This window comes from Aquarana catesbeiana, linkage group LG01 (assembly GCF_042186555.1).
Source record: "Aquarana catesbeiana isolate 2022-GZ linkage group LG01, ASM4218655v1, whole genome shotgun sequence".
Lineage (NCBI taxonomy): Eukaryota > Metazoa > Chordata > Amphibia > Anura > Ranidae > Aquarana > Aquarana catesbeiana.
This window is the reverse complement of record NC_133324.1, coordinates 102323250-102347999: the sequence shown is the minus strand read 5'-3', so window position 1 is coordinate 102347999 and position 24750 is coordinate 102323250. Positions and strand designations below refer to the sequence as shown.

The 24750-nt window shown below is 41.6% G+C and overlaps 1 protein-coding gene across 1 annotated transcript in view; it reads right to left on the bottom strand.

Annotated features, from left to right (window-relative positions):
- Positions 1-6320: 6320 nt before the first annotated feature.
- Positions 6321-24750, bottom strand: part of ITGA1 (integrin subunit alpha 1) — a gene marked incomplete in the record, with an annotated part of 198473 nt that continues 180043 nt past the window's right edge. The window contains 5 exon segments of the mRNA XM_073622297.1: positions 6321-12291; positions 17570-17686; positions 17966-18058; positions 21342-21446; positions 24239-24343. Coding sequence (XP_073478398.1) covers positions 12247-12291; positions 17570-17686; positions 17966-18058; positions 21342-21446; positions 24239-24343 — 465 coding nt within the window.

Here is a 24750-nt window from a genome sequence, read left to right as displayed (position 1 = left end):
CCTTCAGTTATTTGATAGATCAAAATGAAATTGCTGATCCAAACACCCAAATTATAAATGACAATCATGGAAATTGTCAGGGGTTCCTAAACTTTTGCATATGACTGTATCATACTAATACTACCCAACTCACCTTGTATTGCAGCAGAAGGCAATGGTATCTCATTGCTGCTGGTAAATTCATTGCCTCCCCCTGCTGCTTCTTGAAAAGAGCTATGTGCGCTTTCATGTCTTCTGGGCATGTCGCCACTGCAGCTACTTTCTACCCCTGTGTCTTGTTTACTTGGTTGCCTAGGCAACCTCCCTGCAGAGAGCGTCTTTTGACTCCGGCTTCTCCTTGTCTTGACCACGCCTCTATTGACGTCACTCACATTCAGCCGCGCCCCTAGCGAAGCCGACCTCTCTGATGCGTTTACGCTCCTTTCCACAGGGGGGCTATACGGCCGCTGAGCTTTCCCCTTCCTCTTCTCTCTAGCGATGACGCCAGATCTTCCGGCCGCCTCTTTAGCTTGCTGCTCCGGAATCTGAAGGGGGGCATCTTCTTCCTGCGCAATGTCCGTCGATACAGCTTCCATCAAGCTGCAGTCACCGCTTCTCTCTGATCCAACGCCGCTCGCTTCAGGGGCCAGTTCTTCAGCCTCTAGCCCTGACGGTAAGGCGAGGCACAGGCGCAGCCACTCTTCTCCTCCTTCGGTCTCCGCTCGCTCAATCAGCTGGTATAGTAGAGTCTTCATGTCACCTCAGGAGTTAGCGGCAAAGAGTTTAGTATTATAGCTCTTCTGCAGAGCTCTGCTGCTGACGACTTCCTGAGGTGACTGGCAGTTATATAGGGGTCTACTAGGCTTCTAGAAGCTTTCATGGCCAGTTTCCAGGTTTCAAGGTACCCTGACCTACTTTCTAGGGGAAGCCTTGAAACCCCTTAGCTGCCACTGTCTCATTAGAAAAAGGGTCGGGGGAACTTGAAACCCCCTATACCTTTTCTTTCATATTCCCTCCTCGTTCCCTGGACCTAACACTCCTCAATTTCTATCTGTGAATCAATGTTTCTTAACTCCAGTCCTCAAGTACCCTCAACAGGTCATGTTTTTAAACTTTCCATTATTTTGCACAGGTGATTTGATCAGTTTCACTGCCTTAGTAATTACCACATGTGTTTCATCTGAGGGAAATCCTGAAAACAAGACCTGTTGGGGGTACTTGGGGAAAGGAGTTGAGAAACATTGCCATAGATAACCACCTACACTGACTGTGGTAAGAAATTGCAAGAGTAATTCCTATGGACACTCTAGCCAATGTTGTTCATGCAGTAGTTCAACCAAATCAAAGGTGTCTGGATGCTAATGGTGACCACTTTGAGCACCTTATGTGATTGCATAGGTCAAACATGACTCACAGCTATCCTTTCATGTTTACATAAATCTAGTAATAAAATTTTTATGCATATATTTTTCATGTTGAAGTGTGTATGCATTTTTATCTAAAAAAAGTCAATATATGTGTCTACTCACATAATTCAAAGCAAAAGTAATGTCCAAACAAATAAATTCAATGGCTGTGAAAAACACATTCTGTTTTTAACATTATTGATAAAAATGAGTTATTACACTGACTCCTCCTCGTTCCTTGTGTTGGAATTTGTTTTGTTTCTCATTTGGCCTTTTTGAGTTTGGTGAGTTTTGGAGCAGTGGCTGCATTTATACATTTATATACATTTTTTTACAGGCGTCCTTGTTCACAATCATGTGCCTGGCTCTTTCATCTTCCCCCATTATGTGATGTAGCGCTAACCTCCAGAGGGGCTGCTGGAAATACATACCTCCCAACTTTTTGAGATCGGAATGAGGGACACCCATCAGCAAAAGTATGCAGGCATAGGACACGCCCCATGCCACGCCCCCTTAAAGGAGAATTGTACAGACAAACAAGATTGGTTAAACCCACAAGTGCTTTTTTTTACCACTACTATTCCTTTATATTGGCTTTTGGAATTTACATTTGCAGCAATTTAGAAATCAGATGAAAGGTTTAGCGCTGGAAAACACTTTTTTGGTAGATAAAAAGTTCATTTTCCTATACATCTATATAGATCAGACCAAAATGAGGGACAAATGAGGAGGAATGAGGGACAGAGGGACATTGCTCCAAATCAGGGACAGTCCCTCCAAATCAGGGACAGTTGGGAGCTATGGAAATATACCGGTTTCCCTTCCCTGTTCAGAGACAGTCAGCCTTAGTACCAGCTCCAGAAGCACACTGACAAAATACAGGCTAGGTCTAGGGGTGTCTTTTGAACTGCAGTTCTTGATCATAGGCAGGAACTATATAAAGCTGTAAATATCATCACAACTAATTTGTGCATCCAGGTGTATTATACCTTGTTTTTTTCAGGACAAATGGGGCTTTCATTTGGAGGTAAATGGTAATGGTTTTCTCCTGATTTTTTTTTATTATTATTATCAAAGAAAACTGGCCCGAAATAGTAAAAAAAAAATATTTTTTTAAATGTAACTGTGCATTCCTTGCTACTGTCCTAACCTACCACCAAATAACAACCCAACATAACGTCTCCTGCTCCTGACAATCGCAGTGATCCAGATATGTGTATGTTAGCTGTTGTTTATACCCATAGTACAGCCCAGAAACAATAGTGCGTATTTTGCTTTTTTTTTAATCCAACTTAAAACATACTGACACTGACAGAAAAAAGCCCAATCCAGTGGGGCCGCATATTTGCGTACAGTTGGCCTGAAGGGGTTAATATAAAAATGATCTTTCCATTTCAATCTGCCGCCGCTGTAATTTTCTATTCCTCTGCAATAAGACTTTTGCTTTTGGTGAAATACTATCTAAGGTTTATTTACTGATAAAGGGATGCAAACAATGCAATTTTCCTCATTAGAATGCATCAAGGTGGTTATAATGAAACAAAACCAATCTACAGGTATTTAGGAATCAGTCTTGAAAGAACATAATTTTCTTCAGACCAGGAAAAAGTAGGAATCTGTTAAAAAGTTGTTAAAATCATTTCAATCAATGTATACATATCACCCAAAAGGTTTTTCTTTTTTTCTCTAAACAAAAGTGGAGTTACACTTTAAATCAGCTAAATCCATTCCAGGTCAGAAAAGCCTGAATGCTGCAAAGAAGGCCCCCCACTCTCTATATGGAAGGAGCTGGAAGGTACTGTATATAGCTAATTTATAGAGAAATTTAAATTGGACTTTAAAGGGGTTATAAAGGCACAAGGTTTTTTACCTTCATGCATTCTATGCATGAAGGTTAAAAAGCTTCTGTGAGCAGCAGCCCCCACCCCCCCCCCAATACTTTCCTGAGCCCCCTCTCGATCCAGTGATGTCCACAAGAGCCTTGCCTCGCACTCGTGATTGGCTTTTGGCAGCAGCCATTGGCTCCGGCTGCTGTCAATTACAGCCAGTGAGACAATCAGGAGATGGGGGGGCGGGGCCAAGTTGTGGCTCTCTTTGTGAATGGACACACAGAGCTGCAGGTCGGGAGAGCACCTGCTTGGGTGCCCCCTAAGCAAGCTGTGGGAGCCCAGCAGGAGGGAGGAGCCAGGAGCGCCAGCGTGGGACCCAAGAAGAGAAGGATCTGGGCTGCTCTGTGCAAACCACTGTACAGAGCAGGTAAGTATGACATGTTTGTTATTTTTAGAGAAAACAAAACTAGACTTTAGTATCACTTTAAGGACTTCATCTGCAGACCAGTGATTGTGAAACAGTCAAATGGTTCAAATGGTTATTTTATTATATTTTAGACATAAGGCACATGGACTGACACAAATTTACATTTTAACTACACATTTCCAAAATTAAAAATGTGTCCAAAGCTATATAAGAACAACATATTAAAACATTTGTTTGCAGCCAAAAATGAAGTGAATGTGCCAAACAAATCTATAGCCAATTAAAAAAATAATTTACTAGTTTATTTTTTAATACTAGTGAGTGAAAAACTGTTGATAGAGGCTCTACAGAACATGTACATTCTTTTTATCTGTTTGCATCAGTATATGTAATCTGAACATAAAAATAACAAATATTCTACATATAACTAACAGTATAATAGGTTAACAACTTTCTAAAACATAAAGTGCTTAAAAGTGACAAACATGACAAATGTTTAGTATATACAGCAAGAAAAGTCCCATGACAAGCGAGCATTTCTACAGTGTATCAGACCAACAAATTGGCTAAACAAACATAATGCCTAAATTATGAAGCTTAATGAAGTGTACAAAGCCAGCATTGTACCATTTACTGTGCAAGGATGTGATCCATTCTTAGTTTTTATATGCAAGCCTTAAAGCATGTGGAATTGTGCAAATACAACACACTGAATAGGTTTTGCTTCTTTTGTTTCCTATAGTTTGCTTGAGGTGATTGTAGCCGTATTAGTGCATTTGCAACAGAAATATTTGAGTAATGTCCGTGATACTTTTTTAAAATTATTTTCACTAACATACAATTTTTCAGGACAAGCTTTCAGGGTATGTCCCCTTCTTCAAGGTCCCTTCAAGGGACCTTGAAGAAGGGGACATACCCCGAAAGCTTGTCCTGAAAAATTGTACAATATCTCACAAAAGTGAGTACACCCCTCACATTTTTGTAAATATTTTATTATATCTTTTCATGTGACAACACTGAAGCAATGACACTTTGCTACAATGTAAAGTAGTGAGTGTACAGCTTGTATAACAGGGTAAATTTGCTGTCCCCTCAAAATAACTCAACACACAGCCATTAATGTCTAAACCGCTGGCAACAAAAGTGAGTACACCCCTAAGTGAAAATGTCAAATTGGGCCCAATTAGCCATTTTCCCTCCCCGGTGTCATGTGACATGTTAGTGTTACAATGTTTCAAGTGTGAATGGGAAGTAGGTGTTTTAAATTTGGTGTTTTTGCTCTTACTCTCTCATACTGGTCACTGGAAGTTCATGGCACCACATGCAGGGGTGGGGGGGGTCAGCCTGTCAGTTCTCAGACCATACGCCACACACTGCATTAAATTGGTCTGCATGGCTGTCATCCCAGAAGGAAGCCTCTTCTAAAGATGATGCACAAGAAAGCCTGAAGACAAACAGACTAAGGACATGGATTACTGGAACCATGTCCTGTGGTCTGATGAGACCAAGATAAACTTATTTGGTTCAGATGGTGTCAAGCGTATGTGGCGGCAACCAGCTGAGGAGTACAAAGACAAGTGTGTCTTGCCTACAGTCTAGCATGGTGGTGGGAGTGTCATGGTTTGGGGCTGCATGAGTGCTGTTGGCACTGGGGAGCTACAGTTCACTGAGGGAACCATGATTGCCAACATGTACTGTGACATACTGAAGCAGAGCATGATCTCCTCCCTTCGGAGACTGGGCAGTATTCCGGCATGATAACGATCCCAAACACACCTCCAAGATGACCACTGCTTTGCTAAAGAATCTGAGGGTAAAACTGATAGACTGGCCAAGCATGTCTCTAGACCTAAACCCTATTGAGCATCTATGGGGCATCCTCAAATGAAAGGTGGAGGAGCGCAAGGTCTCTAACATCAACCAGTTCCGTGATGTCGTCATGAAGGAGTGGCAACCTGTGAATCTCTGGGGAATGCCATGCCAAAGAGGGTTAAGACAGTGCTGGAAAATAACGGTGGCCACACAAAATATTGACACTTTGGGCCCAATTTGGACATTTTCACTTATGCCCCGTACACACGGTCGGATTTTACGATGGAAAATGTTCAATGGGAGCTTGTTGTCGGAAATTCCAACCGTGTGTAGGCTCCATCGGACATTTTCCATTGGAATTTCCGTCACACAAAATTTGAGATCTGGAAAAAAAATCTGTTGTCGTAAATTCTGATCGCGTGTACACAATTTCGACGCACAAAGTTCCACGCATGCTTGGAATCAAGCAGAAGAGCCACACTGGATGTTGAACTTCATTTTTCTCTGCTCGTCGTACGTGTTGTACATCACTGCGTTCTTGACATTCGGAATTTCCGACAAGATTTGTGTGACCGTGTGTATGCAAGACAAGTTTGAGCCAACATCCGTTGGAAAAAAATCTATGGATTTTGTTGTCGGAATGTCCGATCGTGTGTACGGGACATTAAGGGTGTACTCACTTTTGTTGCCAGCAGTTTAGACATTAATTGCTGTGTGTTGAATTCATTTTAGGAGACAGCAAATTTACACTGTTATACAAGCTGTACACTCACTACTTTACATTGTAGCAAAGTTTCATTTCTTCAGTGCTGTCACATGAAAAGATATAATAAAATATTTACGAAAATGTGAGGGGTGTACTCACTTTTGTGAGATACTGTATGTTAGTGCAAATAATTAAAAAAAAAAAGTATCACAGACAGTACTCAAATGTTTCTATAGTTTCTTGGCATTGTACACACATAACACACTAAATATGCTTTGCTATTATAGTGCCTTCCAATATACAGTATACTTTGCTTAGTTTGTATTTTAAATTATGTTTGATGAAACAAAGTTCATTAAGAATGAAGGCCTGCTATCACAGTTTTGATATTGTAAGGCAGTAGGATAATCTACCTTGTATATACAGTATTAGTCATTGTGGGCTTGGTTTTATTATATCTGTACAGATAGTGCCCAATGTTCAGATTTTTCTGAAAGCCATGTTGTATTCAGAATCAGGATCTTCAGGATCAAATAAGAGGAAAAGCCAGCAGGCCACACAATTGTGTTTGTGTAATTCACAGAGTCCAACTCTGACGCCCAATGCTACCTCATCTATATGGCCCCCCTGCTGTATTTTTTCCTTTTTTTAATACTTACCTTTTTATGATGTTGTCAGGCCGGTCACATGATGTGAAGCAGTGGCGGCAGGTGCTCTATTTTTTTTTTTTTTGGGAGGGGGCAGCAAACAAACTAACCGACCCCCCCCCGTTTGTTTAGTTGGTCAGAACCCACCACCCCCTCGTCGCTCGGTCGATCGGCGACCAAACCCCCCCTCCGTCGGTCGTCCATCCGTCCGCCCATGCATCAGCCCCGCACTTACCCCATCCAGGCCACGGCCAGCTTTGGCAGCTTCCCCCTGCGTCTCCTCCTTGGCGCCTCCCCCCTGCTCCTGGCCAATACGGTCGCTTCTCCTCACGGCCAATCGGGTCTTGAGACCCACTTCCTAATTGGCCAGGAGGAGAAACAGGAAGACAATAGCAAATATTAGACATGTGAGGGTTGGTTTTGTTCCAAATTAATCTTCAAATTTTACGTTATTCGGAGATTCGGATATACTAATTACAATATAAACAAATTTTACCGAATGCTCCGAATAACGCAATGAAATTCGGACTGAAATTCAAATTGAATTTTACATTGAACACCAGTCGAATTCTAACTACACATAATGCTGAGATCAAAAACTGTGTGTGTTATTAGAGTACCGTTTTGAAATAATGCTGTTTTTGTTAAGCCAAAGATGATTTAAAGAGTCATTGTAATCATTTGATGAAGATTTTTCTTTTATTTGTTCACTTTGCTGCATTCAGATCCGAAACAAAACAACATTTTCATTTCGACCGATTTGAAAATTTATCGATTTGAACATTAAAAATCGAAAAAAATCTGTAAATTCGAATAAAATTTGAAAATTCCAAAATGCATCAAAATGAAACGAAACAAATTTTTTCTTCATGCACATGTCTAGTGAATATTCATTCGCTATTGTCACACAACTGGGTGGGCTCAGGGTGCAGTGCTCTGCGCCCCAAGCCCACCCCTTTTTTGAAGCCGAATAGAGCGTCAGGCTCTAATCACGTGTTTCAAAAAAAAAAAAAACATTGAAATCCATGCGTCCGGTGCTCTGCATGTAGATTAGGGGCTGGGTGCATGGAATGGGGGGGTAGCGCCCCTGCGCCCCTAATGGAGCTGCCACCACTGATATAAAGAGTCCTTTTCCTCTGCGGTTATTTTCCTGCTGGTAGACAGCCCTCAGTGATGCAAAAATTGCATAGTGAGTAATGGACACCCTGGTTAATGCTCATATGAATCGTCCAGGTTGAATGACACTAGAAATGCTCCATAAGTAAACCACACAAGCAACCTTCTTCTTTTTGACTGATGACTAAACTAGTAGCTGAGCACTAAGAAAGTACTATGACTTCGGAGGTATAAGTGTGGATAGTTACATGCAACTAGTATTTCTACAGAAGTCTACCAAAGATAAGAATTCCGACTAAGCCAACAGTCTGTTGTTACATAGAACTGTAGGCTACTGCAATGAACACCACACCAGCAATAATCCCTAGTTGGGTACCATAGATACCGTAACAGAAATAATAAATACTCTTTTTATTTAAAGGTTGATTTTTGTCACCTTTCTACCTCGGTATATCATATTTCTCAAGAAGGTGGAAAGGGGTGAAGTTTATTTAGAATTGTATAACATTTGTAAAATGTCCCTGGACTTATAGCAAACCTATAACTGAACCATTCAGGGCAAAGTAATAGTTTTCTCTTTAATGCCCCTCTACCCTGCTGTTTCATTCAGCTGCTGGGAGTGAAGAAAATACCCAGTACTTCCAAGTATGGGCAACATGTGACTCACTCCCTTTCCACCCATGTGACAGCACTCGTTCTAGGTGATTAGCCATTGGCTTTCTATTCTTTTGTTGGCCCTGCCTAGAAAGAAACTCAGGACTTTCGTTATTTGTTCTTGGAAGCCAAATGGAGTGGCTGAGGAGCAAAGAAAAGCTGAATACATGCTACTGGGGAGGGGGACAATTAAGCAAAACCATTTCTTGCACTGTATGGAAAAAGCACAGCTTTGCTTTACACAGCTACTAACTCTTTGTGAAGGGTTCTTTAAAATCCAACTCCAGGAAAATATAAAATGATCCCTCCCAGTGGGAATACGCCTGCACTGGGACGGTCAATTGCTCATTTTGTCTATGTGAGAGGAGAACTATTTTACTTACCTGATCCTCTTCACTCTCAACGGATGGCTCTCGGCAGTGCTCCAGCGGTGGACTGTCCCTCAGTGTCATCATGTCCAATGCAAGACTATGGACATCCCTTGGGTCTTTGTGACATCAGGACCTAGACCACTGGAGCATGGAGGAGAAGATGCTGCAGGGAGGGGCAGAAGATCAGGTAAGTATATCTTCTTTTATTGTTCCCCTAGAACAGTGATGGCGAACCTTGGCACCCCAGATGTTTTGGAACTATATTTCCCGTGATGCTCAACTACACTGCAGAGTGCATGAACATCATGGATATGTAGTTCTGAAACATCTAGGGTGCCACAGTTTGCCATCACTGCCCTAGAACAAGGGAGCAATTAAGGACAATTTTTTAGTTGCCTGCATTTGGGCCTTAAGCAATAATACTGCTGGACTTCACATGTTTCTCTAATAGTAAATTACACTTAGCATTTATACATTAATACACATTTTATTTGATCCCTAATTTCTAATTTAGACTTTGAGAATTCTTCACATAACAGTCAAGTTCATGAAACAATTTGAACTAAAGATCGAATGTTAAACTCTTCATAGATTCACCATGCATGTTACTATCGCCTTACCTTCAAATCTCTGTACAATCAACTTTAAATTTACCAAAACTTGGTAATATGAGGGCCTAACTATACTATCTAATCAACTTGTATTCAGCCAGGCAGGCTCTTGCACTGTATACTTGTAGGTAGAATAAACAGGGAGTGTACAATCAGACTATAATGTGTATGGTGGGTTTATCTCCTTAGAAGGATATAAACAGAGATTTAAAGTATATCTAAACCCAAGAAGAAAATTGTAATACATTGCACCTTTACAAATCCTTGCTTTTCCAAGCCTACCACTTTTTGTGGTGTTCTGTAGATTCCAAAGGTAACCTATGCAAGTTTGAAAACACTGCTTAAGATAGACACAAAGACACATGCAGCTTTGGATTTCTGGCAGGATCAACAGGTATTTTTGTTTACAAATAACACACATACACTATATTGCCAAAAGTTTTGGGACACCTGCCTTTACACGCACATGAACTATAATGGCACCCTTTGCAGCTATACACATCTTCAACTCTTCTGGGAAGTCTGTTCACAAGGTTTAGGAGTGTGTCTATGGGAATGTTTGACCTTTCTTCCAGAAGCACATTTGTGAGGTCAGGCATTGATGTGGACGAGAAGGCCTGGCTCGCAGTCTCTGCTCTAATTCATCCCAAAGGTGTTCTATCAGGTTGAGGTCAGGAGTCTGTGCAGGCTGTGAAGTTCCTCCATCCCAACCGCGCTCATCCATGTTTTTATGGGCCGTATGCTGTAAGGGCAGGCGTCCCAATACTTTTGGTATTATATTGTATAACAAAACACTTTCAACAGAATACCAAACAGGGCAAATAAAAGAAGCTCATTGTAAGGATTATCTTTCACTTTAACCTAGTAGTTCAAATAAAAGTCTGAATTTATGTTGGTTGTCTCAATTCAATTCAGATAGGTCTTATCTGAGGCGAATACATACAAACAAGGCTATTTATAAGAGAATTCTGCATCTAACTTGTGTATCTATTGGGATATTTGACCACAATGCAATCAATGTGGTCAAAGTAATCAGTGGCAGTCCAGCAGCTGCTCAGGGATCAAACCTGTGCATACTTCTGTGCATATATCAGTCCAAAAAACCCAGGAAAAACCCAATCTGGGTTTATTCTATTCAGTTTGTCATCCAAAGCTGAACAAGGGCAAAGCAATCCCTTCATGGGAAGTATTTGACTATAATGCAGTTGGCTGGCATTGTAGGAACATGTACACATGCTTCTATGACCTTGCTTACTATTGCAGGGAACATTTTTCTTTTGTACATTATTAAAATGAGTGTTAAAATATATATTTTAATTAAAACTAATTTTGGAGCTGTATAATTACAAAATTCAAATATATGTTAAATTCAAGAATGGAAGTATGGTGAGCTCATATAGTCAATGACATTGTCTAAGTATGGCGAGGTGGCTATATTAGGTCAAGGATGTCATCAGCATTCCTGACCCTTTGCTATGAGTGGTTGGCAGGGAATTCTATAGCTGCAGATGACTGGACTGACAACCTTCTATCATGTGAAAGTTTTCCATGGGTTCAAGCTGAACTGAGTTTGGCCCAAACCTTAGCTCAGTGGTCTCCAAACTGTAGCCCAGGGGCCAGATGCGGCCCTTTTTTTGCTTTTAACTGGCCCTTGGGGCACTATTTTTTTCACCGACACAGAGGGACAGAGTTCCTCCCAATGATGGGACAGGATTCCTCCCAATGACACTAATGTTGGGGCAGAATTCCTCCCAATGACACCAACATTGAGACACAATTCCTCCCAATGACACCAAAAATGGGGCCAGATTACACCAATGATGGGGCACAATTCCAACCAAGACACCAGTGATGGGACATTGTTTACTCCAACTGATGCAGGGACATTTTCTATTCACCGATGGCCACAGTCTGGTCCTTCTAAAGTCTGAAGGATAGTAAACTGGCCCTTTGTTTAGAAAGTTTGGAGACCCTGCCTTAGCTCATCCCTGCTGTTGAGCAGCATGCAGGAGCAATCTAGCTTTCCAGCTGCATTTAACATCAAAAAGAGGTAAATAGTGTTTCTTTTAAAACTTTTTACATGACACCTTGCACTGAAAATGCCTGTTGAATACTCTGATAGGAAAAAACAGTCTTTAATAGTATCATCAGCTCTGCTTTTTGAGTCTGACTACAGGGCCTTAGAAGAAAGAAAACATTTAGGCTGTGGGATTGCTCATGGTCATAATCAGTTAATGCCCACCAAATAGCTTGCAACATCTTCTAAATGTTATTTCCCTCAATGCAAAATTAAATTTCATTGTTCCATGAAGACAAGGACCAGGATTCTGTCCAAACCACTCTCAACAGCAATTGCCCAGCTGGCCCATCTCCATCCATGCAAAGATACTGCATACCTTGCTGATTTGTACAGTAAGTATGACACATAGACACCTACATTCACAGCATTACGGGTTTTTGCATTGTGGATCAGGACAGGAGCATTTGTGCTTTTCATTGTCGTATGGTCAGGTCCCCAAGAGAATTGTCCAATTAAAGTATAGAAAACAAGTTCCGTAGTCAATAAAACTGTCTATAAAAAAATGTAAGAATCAATAAACGTAATTTTCATTTCAGTATTACTTTACAAATAAGCCTGAGTCACTGTTCAAGTATTCACTGAATGTTCTGTAAAACTAAAGTTTCTGCTCATTTTTCCATTTTCTCCTTTAGTGGTCTTTTAAAAAAGCCAAGCTGTAAAGCAAAAAAAAAAAAAAAAAAAAAAAGAGATATTATTTTTTGTTATTTCTAAATATATTTATTTAAGCTAAAGGTTAAGAGCATTCAAAATTGATATTCCAGTACAGGTTATGTGTAGACGTGCTTCAGTACATTCTACATTTCCCTCTCTAGATCTCTAGTAGTTAGTTCTCCCATCTGGCATTGGGATTTATTTACTAAAGCTGAAGAAAGCAAAATCAGGCTCACTTCGGTGTAGAAACCAATCAGCTTCCAGGTTTTATTGTCGAAGCCCAATTGAACAAGCTGAGGTTAGAAGCTGATTGGCTACTATGCACAGCTGCACCAGATTCTGAGTGCTGCGGCCTTAGCAAATCTACCCCATTGCCTTTTGTCAAGCTTTTACTTGTTTGAAGTAGTAATACTATACACATGCCTACAAGGAATTAAATAGGAGTAGCTTACAGAGTTTAAAATGGGATAATTCATCACTAGTGTCAGAGACATTATCAGGCAGTGTGATGAAAAAAAAGATGACCATCCAGTACCGAAATACCATTTAAGATGGAGTTATTCTTTAAAATCCAACTGCAGGCTCCGTTCTCCCTCCAAGTTGCCTGAAGACTTATATACTTTTTCAGATGTTTTCAAGCCCCTCATGTGATGTGCAGGGTCCTCATCCACTTCAAATGTGTGGGCTTCAATAATGCAGAGACAAACATTATGAATTTTGCATTTCTATGTCTGTGTGCAGGGCGCCATGTTGGTACCCCCCCAAGGGGCAGTTCCTTGATGACCTGCACTCACAGGATGTCCCTAGTCTTTTGGGTTGAATCATGCTGGGCATGATTCATGTCAGCCTAGAAGACTGAGGACATCTGGTGGCAGAAGCCTTTACTGCAGGGAACAACACTGCAGTCAGTGCTCCTTTTTATGGTTTTACCCCCTTTTTGTGGTAATGTTAAAAATAATTGCATCAAGTTGTGTTTTAATTTGTGCATGTTATACCACAGCTGCTTGTAAGAAAATGTTAAGTACATATGCAACAGATACAGGTAAAGGTCAATTAAATAAACACTTTTTTTTTTTTACTGATTTTGATGTCAACATGCCTCCAAATGCTAAAAACATTGAGATGGAGTTTATCAGTTCTTACAGACAGCAAGAATAGCAAGACAGATTTATATTCGTTTTGGTAATATTATTATTTTGCCATTTTTTTCCTAAATTCCCTAATGGAAACATCTTAATTGTGTGTGCCTGCTATGAGTGAATATGTAACTTATCTACAATGGCAAATCAGTTGCATATCTTTGCAAAACCATCTCAGTTGGCCACCCTAATTTTGCTCAACGAATGTCCTTATCAATAATATATGTGAGCCTACTATTACTATTAGAACATAGCCCCATAATTCAATGGGAGTTTTACCAGCTCTGATCCTGCAAGTGTTTGGCAGCATTTTAAAATGACAGATGGGGCTCAAACCTACTGTACTGTAGTACCTAATCAATTGACTTTTGGTGCTGGATTAAAATTGAAACAATAAATAAAACTGGTTAATTTTGGTGTTATTTTACCTGACAATTGTGCAATCATGCAATGTTGTACCTAATAAAAATGTATGTCATCTTTTTCCCACAAATAGAGCTTTCTTTTGGTGATATTTTTTCACCTTTGTATTTTTTTTTTTTTGCGCCTTTTGTGTCTTCAGGGGCAGATCCCCCCGAGAATGTGGGTGAGTGAGTGGGAGAGAGAGCAGGCGGCTCTGCGGGCAGGCCGGGTTGCAGGGAGGCTCCGCGGGTGCGTGAGAGAGCGGATGAGCAGCTGGGCGGCTCGGTGGGTGAGCAGGCGGCTGGCCAATCAGGGAGCCAGTGGGTGGGGGAGCAGAGAGATGACATCATCTCTCACCACCTAGGGCCCCCCCTGCATCCCTACAGTTCCGCCCTCACTGTGCAGGCAGCATCATCTCTCTCCTGCCTGACTGGTAATCTGTTGCCTGACTCTGGGACACAGCAAGAGACCACCTTACTGAGACACAGCAAGAGACCACCTTAGAAAGACACAGCAAGAGACCACCTTAGAAAGACACAGCAAGAGACCACCTTAGAAAGACACAGCAAGAGACCACCTTAGAGAGACACAGCAAGAGACCACCTTAGAAAGACACAACAAGAGACCACCTTAGAAAGACACAGCAAGAGACCACCTTAGAAAGACACAGCAAGAGACCACCTTACTGAGACACAGCAAGAGACCACCTTAGAGAGACACAGCAAGAGACCACCTTAGAGAGACACAGCAAGAGACCACCTTAGAAAGACACAGCCAGAGAGCACATAAGAGAGACACAGCAAGACACCACCTTAGAGAGACATAGCAAGAGACCACCTTAGAAAGACACAGCAAGAGACCACATAAGAGAGACACAGCAAGAGACCACCTTAGAGAGACACAGCAAGAGACCAGATAAGAGAGACACAGCAAGAGACCACCTTAGAGAGACACAGCAAGAGACCAGATAAGAGAGACACAGCAAGAGACCACCTTAGAGAGACACAGCAAGAGACCAGATAAGAGAGACACAGCAAGAGACCACATAAGAGAGAGACAGCAAGAGACCACAAAAGAGAGACACAGCAAGAGACCACATAAGAGAGACACAGCAAGAGACCACAAAAGAGAGACACAGCAAGAGACCACATAAGAGAGAGAGACAGCAAAAGACCACATAAGAGAGACACAGCAAGAGACCACCTTAGAGAGACAAAGCAAGAGACCACATAAGAGAGACACAGCAAGAGACCACCTTAGAGAGACACAGCAAGAGACCACCTTAGAGAGACACAGCAAGAGACCACCTTAGCAGGAAAGTGACACAGCAAGTGACAATTGTAGCAGGCAAGTGACAATCTGCATCTGGTGACAGGCGACGTGGAAAGTGACAATCTGCAATGTGTGACAGGTGATGTGGCAAGTGACAATCTGCATCTGGTGGCAGGTGACACACTCAGGCTCCCACTGATTCTGCATTATGGTGCGTTGAACAATTTAATTTTATATAACAATGTAATAATAGAAATAATGCGCTTCAATCATCCTAACACCATAACAACCATGGTGCCGTGATGATTGAAGTGCCAACACCAGCCATTTCCCCAATAAATTGCCCCCCAAAAAAACTTTTTTCTGGCAGTGCCCCTCCCAAGACTAGACTCTGGATCCGCCCCTGTGTGTCTTTAGCAGTTTCAAGGGCCCCCCTGGTTCACTTTTACTTGTTACCCGGGATGACCAGGCCATTTTTTGTGATACAGCAATTGCGCGGTTGTGCGATGTTGTACCCAAACAAAATGTATGTTCTTTTTTACCTAACAAATAGAGCTTTCTTTTGGTGGTATTTTATCACCTCTGCGGTTTTTATTTTTTTGCGCTCTAACCACAAAAAGACTGACAATTTTGAAAAAAACCCCAAAAAAACCCCAAAAAAACCCAATATTTTTTGCTATAATAAATACAAAAAAAAAACAAAAAACATTTCTTCATCAGTTTAGGCAAATATGTATTTTTCTACATATTTTTGGTAAGAAAATCACAATAAGCGTATATTGATTGGTTTGCGCAAAAGTTATAGCATAATGGCGGTGATCTGTGATTTTTAGCAGGACTGCAACATTGCGGTGGACAGATTGGACAATTTTTTTGGGACCAGTAACATTTATACAGTGTTCAGAGCTAAAAATAGCCACTGATTACTGTATAAATGTCACTGACAGGGAAGGGGTTAACACTAAAGGGCGATCAAGGGTTTAAGTGTTCCCTAGGGAGGTGTTTCTAACTTTGGGGGGAGTGTACTGATTGAGAGATCGCTGTTCCTGATCACTAGTAACAGCAGATCTCTCTCTACTCCCCTGTCAGAACGGGGATCTGTTTGTTTACATTGACAGATCCCCATTCTGGCACTCTGAGGAGTGATCGCGGGAGGCCCCTATCGCTCTTAAAGTGTCCGACATACACCTACGGTGATTCGCACAGCCGTGCCAACTTGCCGCAGTATAATGATGGCGGCTGGTCGGCAATCGGTTAAACAAACATTACAAGGGTATGCTCCAGAGATGTCACTATTAGGAAACATGCCCTGAAATGCCATACAGCCATCGCTGTAGATGATGCTGGCAAAGAGACTGCAGAAGAGAGAGAGAGAGAGAAGCTCTGAGATACAACAAAAGTCAAAAAAGTGAAAACAGGAATGAAATTAACCACTTGCCGACCTGCCGCCGCAGTTGTAATGCGACAGAATGGCACGGCTGGGAGAAACGACGTTATGTAACGTCGCTTCGCCCTGTGGCCACTAGGGCCCCCCTCTCGCCCCCCGAGCCAATGTGAGTGCCCAGCGGTCACGATCACCAGGCTCCCGCGATTGCGGCTTCCACACGGAGAACGGTAAACGGTAAACACACAGTTTTCGGTTCTTTGAGGGGAAAACAGACACATCGTCTGTTCATACAGAGCATGAACAGTGATCTGTCATCTCCCTTGCACAGTCCCCTCCCCCTTTCAGTTTGATCGCCCCCTAGTGTTAACCCCTTCTCTGCCAGTGATATTTTTACAATAATCAATGCACTTTTTTAGCATTCACTGTATTAATGCCAATGGTCCTAAAAATGTGTCAAAATTGTCCGATGTGTCCGCCATCATGTTGCAGTTCCGATAAAAATCGCAGATCGCCGCCATTACTAGTAAAAAAAAAAATGAATAATAAAAATGCCATAAAACTATCCCCTATTTTGTAGACGCTATAACTTTTGCTCAAACCAATCAATATACGCTTATTGCGATTTTTTTTTTACCAAAAATATGTTGAAGAATACATATCGGCCTAAACTGAGGAAAAAAAGAAATTTATACATTTTTGGAGGATATTTATTATAGCAAAAAGTAAAAAATAATGCGTTTTTTTCAAAATTGGCGCTCTTTTTTTGTTTATAGCGCAAAAAATAAAAACTGCAGAGGTGATCATATACCACCAAAACAAAACTCTATTTGTGGGAAAAAAAGGACCTCAATTTTGATTGGGTGCAACATCGCACGACCGCACAATTGTCAGTTTAAGCGATGCAGTGCCGAATTGCAAAAAGTGCTCTGGTCAGGAAGGGGGTAAAATCTTCCGGGGCTGAAGCGGTTAAAATAATGAATGTTTATGACACCTAGTACCCTGGCAAACAAAATAGCAATCAGTTAGGGTTTACACATGCTTCAAAATATTACCAGGGAGTCAGAATATAGACATACATACCTTCCACATTGCAAAAATGATGAGTGCTAGTATAAGTAAACCTATAATAATGCTTAGTGGAATGACCCAGATTGGTACCTTCCCATACTCCAACTCTTTAGATAGTTTAATCATCGTCTGAAGATAAAAATAAAGACAAAAAAATAAAGAAAAAAATAAAACCTTTCATTTTCCAGACATTTACTCAGAAAGATTGTGACCATAGGCTAAGGAATCAATGAAGATTTATTTTATAGGGAAAATATAGGCAATTCTTCTGCAATTCTTCTGCACCACTATGGAATTCATGTTTCAAGGATATTTCCATCTACAGTAAAGTGCTCAATTCCCTGTAGTTGGATACAGTGGTTTCACATAGAAATCCAGTTTATAACATTTTTGTAGACTTGTACTTACCTCATAATTTTCACTGTCTTTCCTTAAAATGAGTACTTCATTCTCACTTTTCAGTGCAGCATTTAAAACTAGATTCAAGCTGTGGATACTGGCCTGTAGAATAGACATTGGTGTTTAAGAATATCCTGCCATTGTGATTTATTGATTCCATATTATATGTCACTTGTATGTTTTTGAAAACTTTAATCTGTGTACCATTCATTTTGAGTGACATCCCAACACAATGTTACAGTAGAAGGCAATGTAGATTCATGACTGACGTTCCGTGCATTAAGGAGTGCTGACAGCCCATTCAAACTGTATACTAACAGTTCTCCTCCTTTTACCAAATCACTGGTTATGTGCTGTCTGCCACTACCTGCCATCATAAACTCGGCACTTGTTACCCACCTTCACACACTCTACACTCCTCTCCTGGACATACTACTTACAGTCATCTACTCTGTAGGGATGAGCCCGTGGTTTGAGTCGAATGTAAGTTCCACTCGAACATCGGTTGTTCCTTTGCTCGCAAACGAACCGAACATATGGGGCGTTCGCGGGAAATTCGAGCACCACGGAACACCCCATAATGCACCGCGAGATTGCAGTGCATTGACGTGTGATGATTGGCTAAAGCATGCACCTGACCTGCATGCTTTGGCCAATCACAGCGTGCTCTGCTGCGAGAGCCATCATTGGCCAAAGGCAGGGTGGCTAATCATGGCTCAGGGGGACTAAGTCCACGTCCCACACTATCACCTCTTTTGTGATGTAACTTCTTTCCATTGAAAAACCTTCTTGGACAACTTTTTGCTGATCCATGGTGTGCTGGCGAAGATGTACGTTTGTTTGATGCTTCCAGAACCCAACTGGTAATCGCTACAGCACCCATTATTTTTGTGCCATTTTACCGGAATGTGTGCGATTGGAATATCAAATTGACCACACTATATAAGGCTGCTTACATAGTGGCTGTGTATAGTGTGTGGACAGAGATAGATTAAGCTAGATTGATTAGGCAGGCAGATTAGTTAGTGGCATGCAGGCAGTGTATTTAATATCTATATCTATCTATCTATCTATCTATCTATCTATCTATCTATCTATCTATCTATCTATCTATCTATCTATCTATCTATCTATCTATCTATCTATCTATCTATCTATCTATATATATACACTCTGCATTTAGTATATATATATATATATATATATATATATATATATATATATTGTTAAATGTTAAAGGGGCCCTCCAGATTCTGATAAGCCCCCCGCCCGCAGACCCCCACAACCTCCGGGCAAGGGTTGTGGGGATGAGGCCCTTGTCTCCATCAACATGGGGACAAGGTGCTTTGGGGGGGGACCCTAAAGCACCCTCTCCATGTTGAGGGCATGTGGCCTGGTATGGTTCAGAAGGGGGGGGTCGCTTGCCCCCTCATCCTGTCCTCCAGGCTGCATGCTCGGATAAAGGGCTGGTATGGATTTTGGGGGGACCCCCATGCCAATTTTTTAAAAAATTTTGGCGTGGAGTTCCCCTTAAAATCCATACCAGACCCTAAGGGCCTGGTATGGATTTCGGGGGGACCCACGCCGTTTTTTTTCCTTGATTTTTATCTATATCGCCAGGACCCGGCAATGCATTACAACTGCGAGCAAGTTTACATGAAATTTTTTCCTTTAGAAATCACATCACACAGATGCACTACTTTACAGGGAGACTAAAGGGGCCCCAGGCACGATATTTAAAGGGATATTTCATTTTTATTCTTTCACTTTAAGCATTCTTAAAATCATCCTGAAAAAACTGCCATTTTTAAGACTTTTGTTTGCATTGATACATGTCCCCTGGGGCAGTACCCGGGTCCCCATAAACTTTTTATGGCAATAACTTGCGTATAAGCCTTTAAAATGAGCACTTTTGATTTTTTAATGTTCGTGTCCCATAGACTTTAACAGTGTTCACACAAATTTTTTGCCTGTTCGCATGTTCTGGTGTGAACCGAACTGGTGGGGTGTTTGACTCATCCCTAATACTCTGCACTCCTCTCTTGAACATACTACCCACTGTCATATAGTCTGCACTCCTCTCCTGAACATACTACCTACTGTCATACACTCTGCACTCCTCTCCTGCACATACTACCTACTGTCATATACTCTGCACTCCTCTCCTTAACATACTACCTACTGTCATATACTCTGCACTCCTCTCCTGCACATACTACCTACTGTCACACCCTCTGCACTCATTTCCTACACTTAGCCAACCAGCTTCTAACTTCAGTTTGTTCTGTTAAGCTTTGACAAAAAGTCCTGGAGCTTTTTGGTTTCTATGCAGAGTTGCACCAGATGTTTCACTATCCAGTTTTAGTAAATAAACCCCATAATATCTTACACACTGCACTCTTGTCCTGCACACACCATCATTCATACAACACTCCTTTCCTGCACATATCATCATATACTTCCTACATAAATGAACACCCCTCGCATTAAGTACATTTTGCAATGGGTTGCTGAGTGCACAACTAAAAAGGGGTCCCTGGAACTCTATTTGAAATTTTGATATCTATGTACTCTGTATATAACACACTTCTGAACTCTGCACTCTGTTCGTAACACCCTCCTGGTATTTAAAGGATAAGTTCACTTTTTGCAGGAAAAATAAGTACATTTATTATTTTTTTCCTAAGGAGCCTGGAAAGGATTGCATCAGTGATCAGTGGATTAAGAGTGCAATGCCAGACTCCTGCAGACAAGCCTTGCAGCTTTCAGCCCATACCTTCATATGGGCTGACTGTTTAAAAGCTGACTGTTTACACTGCCGCCTCGCAGTCCATTCAGAGCTACAAGCCATCAGCCATAATGGCTGGCGGTAGTTATAGTTCATGCATTCACGGGAAATAGTGAATGATATGGCTGTGTGGCTTTTATTTCTAAATAGTGACAGCTGGCTCAGGGAGAAGATCCCCCGCTCGCTATCACAGGGAGGGGGAAAGGCTGCAGCTGTTGCAATGTGTTACATCCTCTACCCTAAATATGGATGGAACATGTAACATGTTCCAAAAGGTAAACTTTAACAATGTCCCTTTAATGCCCTTCCACTATTAGTGCAATTTAGCCACACCCACTATTTGATGTGGTACGCCGTGAAGAGGGCATAGTTAAGTTTCTGCACCTCTTCTCTGAGAAAAAAAGCCCTGTCTCTCTTTAACATTTTTTATGAGTGTCCACAGATAGGCAGGAAACATAGTTTAAAAGGAATGGTTATCCTCTGATCGGAGTAAAAAAAAAAAAGCCCTCTTACACAGTAGTCATATTGGGTCTATGAGCAGTTTCGGTATTCTGGTAAAGTATTATCCAGAAGAAAGGAAAATAAGAGTGCAACTACCTTAATGAAAGTTGATTTCCATATTCTTAATGATATATTGATGTGTGTGCTGTCAGATGGCTCAACAGTGCAATTAAATGAGGAGCACTTCATTCTCTTGCAGTCCTGTAGTAAAAAAAAAAAAAAAAAAGCTTTATTCATGTCACAAGAAAATGTATACATTGTATAAAGAGTCAATTAATTCAGACTTCATTTAAAGCCAAACTCCAGGAAATCAGCCACTTTGTAAAATGTGCAACCATACAATAAGTTAAAATTCACAAAACTGATTGTCCCTTACAGGGACGACCAATCGTGGCTGGAATTGGTTCCTTATTGGAGCATTTGGGAGAATAGGTAGACTGGCACCTACAGCCTTTAGTACACAGATTGCCTGGCTACATTAGAGATACAAGCACAGTCCTATCCAATATTACATCTGTCAAATGGACATCTACCTATGTGAGGGCTACACTGGATGTGAGGGCACTTTATTCGTCGATCCCCCACATTGCTGGATTGCAGGCCATCCAATATCATCTTCAGCGCTATAGCTCCTATTCTCAGGAGCTACAGGAGTTTATTTTGTTAAGCGCTGAGCTCTTTTTAAAGCACAATTATTTTTTATTCAATGGCGTGTATTATGTCTAACGCTGTGGGGCGTCGATGGGTGCTAGATTCTCACTGTTCATGGCGAATCTCTACATTGGTTGGTGGAGGAACAATTTTTGTTCTCTCCCAGCAACCTCTTTGCCAGGCAGATTGTATGGTATTGTCGGTATATTGATGACTTCGTGATGGTGTGGGATGGTGACACTATAGGATTGCATGAATTTTGGAAATGCCTTAATGACAATCAGTTAAATTTGCATTTTTCAATTGAGCATGATGCTTTCAGTATCAACTTTTTAGACATCACCCTAAAGGGTGATCCAACTACAGTGATGTTTCAACATCCACCTATAGGAAACCATGCTCTGGTAACACTACACTTTTTGCAGCCAGTTGTCATCCATCCCACACCATCAATGCCATCCCTTATTGGGAGTTTATTTGAGCCAAACAAAACTGTTCAACAGACTTAGCTGTGCCCTTCAAATGCCGCCACTGTGCCCATCAAATGCTGCCACTGTGCCCATCAAATGCCATTACTGTGCCAATCAAATGCCATTACTGTGCCCATCAATTGCAGCCACTGTGTCCATCAAAAGCTGCCACTGTGCCATCAAAGGCTGCCACTGTGCCATCAAATGCAGCCACTGTGCCATCAAATGCAGTCACTGTGCCATCAAATGCTGACACTGTGCCATCAAATGCTGACACTGTGCCATTAAATGCTGCCACTGTGCCCATCGAATGCTGCCACTCTGCCCATCCAATGCTGCCACTGTGACCCCCCTGCCTGCTTGCCGTCTACCCGGCACTTACCCTGTCTCGGTGGGGCAGCGGGTGACGGCGGTGAGTGGTGTCCTCCGAGTGGTGTCCTCCATGTGTCTCTTCCTGTCCTCGCCTCCCGTCAGGCTTCCAATCACAGTGCCTGTCATGTTAGCCAATTAGGTGACTGGTAACAGACCAGAGCACCTGATTGGTGGAGAGGCGGTTCAGTGTTAGGACAGTGAATACTAATTTGCTGTTCTAACAAACCTGAGTGAACTGCGAGCGACATGCATGGCGCTCACAGTTCACCATTTTGACGCCTATTAGAGCCTATGGCTCTAATCAGGTGGTTCAAAGACACCCCCCGCCACTGTAATTTAGGCGCCCGATGCCCAAAAAGGGGCCGGGCGCCTGAATAGGGGGTGGCAGCGGCAACCATGGATAGATTCATGCAATGCATGAGTCTATCCATTGGTCATAGAGGGGGTGGCTGGAGAGAGGGGGCGGTGTCTGTGCGCCCTTATGGACGCACTGCAACTGCTCTGCAGGTATGCACAGAAAACTGGAGCCACTTATGGTGACTTACAGATGCTGACAGCATCTGCAATGAGGAGTGCAATGCGGCTTGACTGGTCCACCCCCACAGGGGAGAGGTTGACATAGTTCTTGCACTTTCCCTACTCCTCTGGAACCTGTCCCTACTTCTAAGCACTGTCCCTACCAGATGGGATACTGTCCCTATGCTAGCCTGTCACATACCTTGGTTGGAGGCCGAGATAATGAGAGGGCTTCCCTTGCTGCTCTGGTCCAAGCATTCCTGAAGGTGGTGTTAGAGGTACAAGACAGCAAAAGCAGAAACACAGAAACAAAGGTCAGGGGGAAGCTGAAGAACATCCAGCGATTAGCACACATTAGGGTTTCCTTTAAATAGGCAGCTTGGCACCAATGCGAGTCGACATGCATGCCTATGCATGTTGGTGCACACAGATGCGCCTACATGTCAGTGCACGTTGGATATTAGCCCAAGCTTGTCTGTGTTCTGGTACATGTGCACAAGCATTAGCTACACGGGAATGAGCATTAGGTGCATGGGAATGAGCATTATCTGTAGTATTAGCATTCGTATTAGCTGTGTGAGTATTTGTCCTCTGACATAGCCACTTGCATAAAGTGCCCAAACCCAAGCGTGGGACTGCTAACCCTTAAGATAGCCTATTATATATTCTTTACGATGTCCCTATCACATTCATACAGTAGGATCAGTTAGGGCAGAAGCTACTGTAACTAACCTAGCAGCATATTTCCTAATTATTGGAAGAAAATGGTGCATCCAAATGAACCCACAAAATTCCAATATGATGTATTAGGTAAAGTGCTGACATGAGCCATCTTTTTTTGCCAAAAGTATCAGGATGTAAAAAAAAAAATCACTTTGTAAATGTTTCTCTTGCTGTAGTTTTCTTTGTTTCATAGTTAAACAGTGTTGTTGAAATAGAAAAAAGACACAAGTCAAAGGGAAAATAAAACAAATAAAGCCTTACCATTATTGTATCTTTTATATTTTCTTCAAACTTTTGCAGGACATATTTTGTTCCTGAATATATATTTAGAGGATCCAAAAGCTGATCAACATTGCACATCACATTCTGGAAATAAAGCATATTTTAGGTTATCCCGAATTTCAAGTACACAAGGCATGTATTCTGTATGGCAGATTTTACCTCTAATTATAAACAATAATATTTTAAATATATTCTATGCAAGCAAGAACAAAAAGATGATGTACTTACTGTGTTAGAGAAGGGTACATAGAGAAGGCAAAAAGTTAACTTTTAGTGGCTAGCTAAAAATACTAAAAATGTATAAGCTTTAGGAGCCCTTAAGCTACTCCCTCAGGTAATACATTTTATGATTATTACTTTTATTAATTATTATTATAATTATTTTAAAGCAAGCCTGTGCTTTGAACCATGCTGCTTTATTACCTTGAACTCAGCAGCAAATAGTGGCCAGAGTTCAGTGGCCAGAGTTCAGCAAAATACTTGATACTCTT